This window comes from Pterocles gutturalis, unplaced genomic scaffold (genome assembly GCF_000699245.1).
Source record: "Pterocles gutturalis isolate BGI_N339 unplaced genomic scaffold, ASM69924v1 scaffold5805, whole genome shotgun sequence".
Lineage (NCBI taxonomy): Eukaryota > Metazoa > Chordata > Aves > Pterocliformes > Pteroclidae > Pterocles > Pterocles gutturalis.
The window spans coordinates 12,269-16,792 of record NW_010143256.1 but is presented as its reverse complement, the minus strand read 5'-3'; the positions used below and the strand labels follow the sequence as shown (position 1 = coordinate 16,792).

Here is a 4,524-nt window from a genome sequence, read left to right as displayed (position 1 = left end):
ATTCCTGCAGTAAAAGCTTCTGGTTTTCCAAGTAAGAGATGGGCAATGGTTTGAAGGTTAGGTCACCCAGCTGATGGGGCGTTAAATATAATGACCTCTTTGTCACAGAGTTTCCATACAGGCAAAGCACTCGGCCTATTTCCGACTCAAATCACACAAACTACCTATAGTCAACTGTACTCACAAGGGTGTTGCATGCAAAATGGACTAAAGCTCAAGAAGGATATAGATACTAAAGCAACAGAGACAATATTGAAGGAAGGAAGGACCCATGGCAACATGAGCCAAATGCTGACAGCCTCTCTGCCCACTTCTGCTCTGGTACCCTTCCACACATTGCCAAGACTTGCCCCAGAGCAGACAGCGAAAAACTTGTAGAGGACAAGAGTTTGCCACAGAACCCCACTGACAGAAGTCATTCCACCAGAAGAGGTATGCAAAGACATTTATAGCCCCAAACCAGCTTCTGCGTGAGCCTCCTCTTTGATCAAATCACTGCTTTGATAGTGAATTAAAATGCATAGTGTATGTGAAAAAGCTGCAATATTTTCTTAGCTTATACTACATTCTCAATATGTACTTATAGCAAGAGCCCCCTGAATCAAAACTGTGTGTTTCCCATCTGAAGACAGAGACTGCTATGGCTCCATTCCCCAAAAGCCTTCTAAAAGCTGTGCTTTACTGCAATGCAGAATTAAAGCTTTTTTTCTCCAGGCAACCTTCTGAAGGACAGCAGAATCTGACCTTTACATACTCTCTAGAACACATCTTGCTTTTGGTATAAAACATCACGTAACTTTCCGTCTACCAAATACGGGTCTTTTTTCTTAATCCTTGCTGATTATTGCATACCTACACTCTAAAACAAACCCACAAACTGCAGAAACAAAAGTCCTGCCTGATTATTTATCATCCTGTTTATGCAGCACCATCCCTATGCAAGGGTCACCTAAGCAATGAATGATAAAAATACAAATGAAAAATGGATGAGCTCCAAGGTTCCCTTAGGAAGGCTTAATTTCTCATCTTTGCTGAAGACAACTTCTGTTCTTCACGGCCTTTAAAGAAAATGAGCAGACAACTTCAAAGCCCAATGGCTTCTCTGGTATCTGCACACCACAGACCTCAGCAAGAAAGTCCATTCTCACCCCACGTTTGGAATTTCAGCTGACAACAACAAAGATTTCTTATGTGGAACAAACAAGGAACAGGAAGAAAGTCCTATCCATAACCAGGCTCTGTGATCAGTACCTCAGCCTGGAGGATGCTTGTTTTGAAACAATTCTCCATTTTGGCCTCTCACCACTCCCCACACATTCAAACTCTGAAGCCAGTAGTGCCAGCACCCTCAGAGCCACAGCCTGAGACAAGTTCTGGGGAAGCAAGGGTAAGGATGGCAAGCCCCTTCTCCCCACAGAGGTTCTCTTACCTATCTTCTGGAGTTCTTGAACCCAGAAAACAGAGCTTCAGCAGCCTCACTTAGCTCCTCTACCCATAGCTGATTACACTGCAGTCCCTTCTGCATACTGAAAGTAATACCTATCAAATTTTGTGACAAAATTTGATTTGCTTTTTTAAACCCTATCTCAAATGCATGGCTAACAAGCAGCATCGTTTTTCTCTCAGAATGAGCACTAATACTGTCAATTAAATTCCAGCCTTTGAATCTTTACTGTCTGAAATCACAAACAAGAAAGAGCACGACTTGACTCTCAGCCCCTATGGGCAGTACAGGTTGATTAGCATTTACTTTAAAAAATATTTTGACTTGTCCAAAACCAGAACAAACCTAAACAGATTTTCTCCTGAGTCTGAGATTTCACAGACATGGAATCTGATGATCCTTTTTTATGAGGCAGAACTGCAAGTGGCCCCTAAATACCCAACCCATAGTAAGAGCTGGATTCAATTCATGGTATCACGTTGCAAATATAAAATCCTGGCACAGGGCTGGTGCAAAAAATGACCAGAGAAAAATTTTCAAAGCATAGAAAGAGGAATCTGAACTTCAGTCCAGCTGTTGCAATCACCTCAAGACACCTAAAAAAGAAAACAATTACAAGAAAAACTATGAAAGGTAGATCTGAAGCAGGTGGGCACAATTTATGCACACTTTAAGGCAAGCCTGTAAAACTTTTACCCAAGAAAAAGAATATAGAAGTACTTTGTGAAATACTCAAACAGCAATTTTGTCAGGGATGGAAGCAATGTATTGATCTTCTTTTCATGTCTTGTTTCTCTGCTTTTCATATTGATATCAATTAAGGGAAAAAGGATCAAACCCACTGTTCGTCTTTATGTCAACAAAGTGCCTAGCAAAGTTGTGAAACACAGGAAACAAACAGACTGTAGGCTTTCTGCTGACTTAAGTTTAATAAGAGATGATCCTTCCTGAAAAAAAAATCAAAACTATTATTATTCAGAAAGCAAGAACACTGAAAGGTATTACAGCATAATACTATACTGAGAGTTCACCACTATACTGTTCAATTCAATTGCTGCCTAAGAAACACAAGATGTGAGCGAGCCACTATTCACAGCCTTAATTATTATTGTTCTGCCCAAGAAACAACTGGGACAGGAAGGATAAGCAATGTAACAGAGACTAAAAAATATTCTTTAGCTGATTAAACCCTGATACACATATCACTAAGACTGAAATTTCATTTTTATTTCTCATTGTATTAAGAGCTCCAGACATCTGATGTCCCCAAAACGACTTAATTCCCATTTTCTCATGAAGGCATGAGTGTACATCATACAGATATGTCCCATTGCTTCACCTGTCCCTAACCAAGTTCTTAATATTGAAGTGAGAAACTGAATTTTGCCATCAACTTAATTTTGCTCAAAAATAGATATATATTTCTTTATTTCACTAAAAAGACATAATTATATTCTCTTACACAGATAAAACATGAAAGAAAACACAGCTAGAAGTTTCAGACTCTTAAATCTATAAAGAAAATTTCCAACAACATGACTTCTGGTGAATTTCTCAGACAGGATAGAGTGCTGGCAAAAGCGGGTCAAACCCCACTGATGTGAGGGGAGTTGCATTCACTACTTACTAGGCTGAATTTGACCCATTGTGCAACCAAGAAGAAAGTGCAACATTAAAGGAGCTTCACTGTCATTCATTTAATGTGGAGTCCTACCCCCAGGCTTCAGACAGAGTTAAAGTTCTGTATTTAAGAATAAGCACTACTTTGAACCAAGACAATAAAGAAGTCATTAGAAAAAAAAGTCTATTAAACACTTACCAGGAAACCTGCTATGGAGGTTAGCATCACAGTTGTATCCATTGAACTGAGCAGTCACTGAAAGCACTTTAATCGTCAGCAGGAGCAGTAACCATACCTGTTCCATTGCAAAACCTAGCAAAACATTAGGTGGTTATTACACACATCTGTTCATTGCATTAAAGATGCTTACTGCAGTCATTTAACCACTTGGGAGGTGACGGTTTCCAGCAAAGGAACTGGGGATGAAGCTCACAAGTTTATGGGAAAGAGGCCACAGGCAGCAGGGCCCATTTCCCTACTTCTGTGTAATGTGAAATTTCTATTAACTTCTACAGCTTTTAATCATAACTTGTGGCAAAAAAAGGTACTTCAAGATGATATCAAAGAAAATGAAAAAAAATCCCTAAAACATTGATAGATTAGGATTGCTTAAATATTTAAACTCCGACAGCTTTTTTGACATTTCAGTGTAAAAATTATTTGAGAAAGACATCTTAGAACAACAGTTTTATTTTAACCAAGTCCTTGAAAACCATACAGACAAATGGCTTGCTGAGCAATTCTCAGGCTCAAGGTCCTAGAAAAAAATTGGTTCGTATCTATTTGCCAAAAGTCCATTCTTTGAAGCACACATGCAATTGAATTGAGCTAATGTACAGAGCTGGTACACACACTTGCATCTACTTGAACTGTATCTGGCAAGCAGAGCAGGAGACCAGAACACATGATTTTCTAGTGTCTTGAGTAACTATTTCTCTTGGGAGGAAAACTCCAAGGTGTAATTCCCATGGTATTTGGCCTAGACAGAAACAGAGCAATTCTAAGACTTCAGAGGTTTGCTTTCTCTAAAGCTATAGGTACAGAGATGTTGATCATCACCTTTCTTCAAGCGGGCAAAGAACATCTGTAAACTCCATAGATGCAGCATACCCTAACGCAACCACATCTGGCATGGCAAGTGGCTGTCATGAATTGTTGAGAAGAGCTGGCAACAGTACACAGAGAAAAAATTTGAGACAAACCCTCACTCCTAACTGGATCTTTCATGGCTACACAGTGGTCTGAGATAAAGTCTGCTCAAACTAATAGAAAGGCTTTCACTAGCTTTCAAACCAGGCTCACAGCGTACACAAACCTGGGACTTAAAACCTTGTGTTGAAAGACAGACCCACAGAGGACCCTTCCAAGTGCTCTGTCAGCAAACAAACCAACTACAATGGAACACTTGAGCCAAACTATACTAAAGTCAAAGGCACGTCCAAATGTCCGGCCATTCACT

At 39.7% G+C, this 4,524-nt stretch overlaps 1 protein-coding gene across 1 annotated transcript in view; it reads right to left on the bottom strand.

Moving 5' to 3' along the window:
- The window catches only part of ZPLD1 (zona pellucida-like domain containing 1), a 21,533-nt gene extending 18,164 nt beyond the window's left edge, over positions 1-3,369 (bottom strand). Inside the window, exon 1 of the mRNA XM_010084652.1 lies at positions 3,264-3,369. Coding sequence (XP_010082954.1) covers positions 3,264-3,369 — 106 coding nt within the window. The remainder of the gene's footprint in view (positions 1-3,263) is intronic.
- Between the last annotated feature and the right edge of the window lie 1,155 nt (positions 3,370-4,524).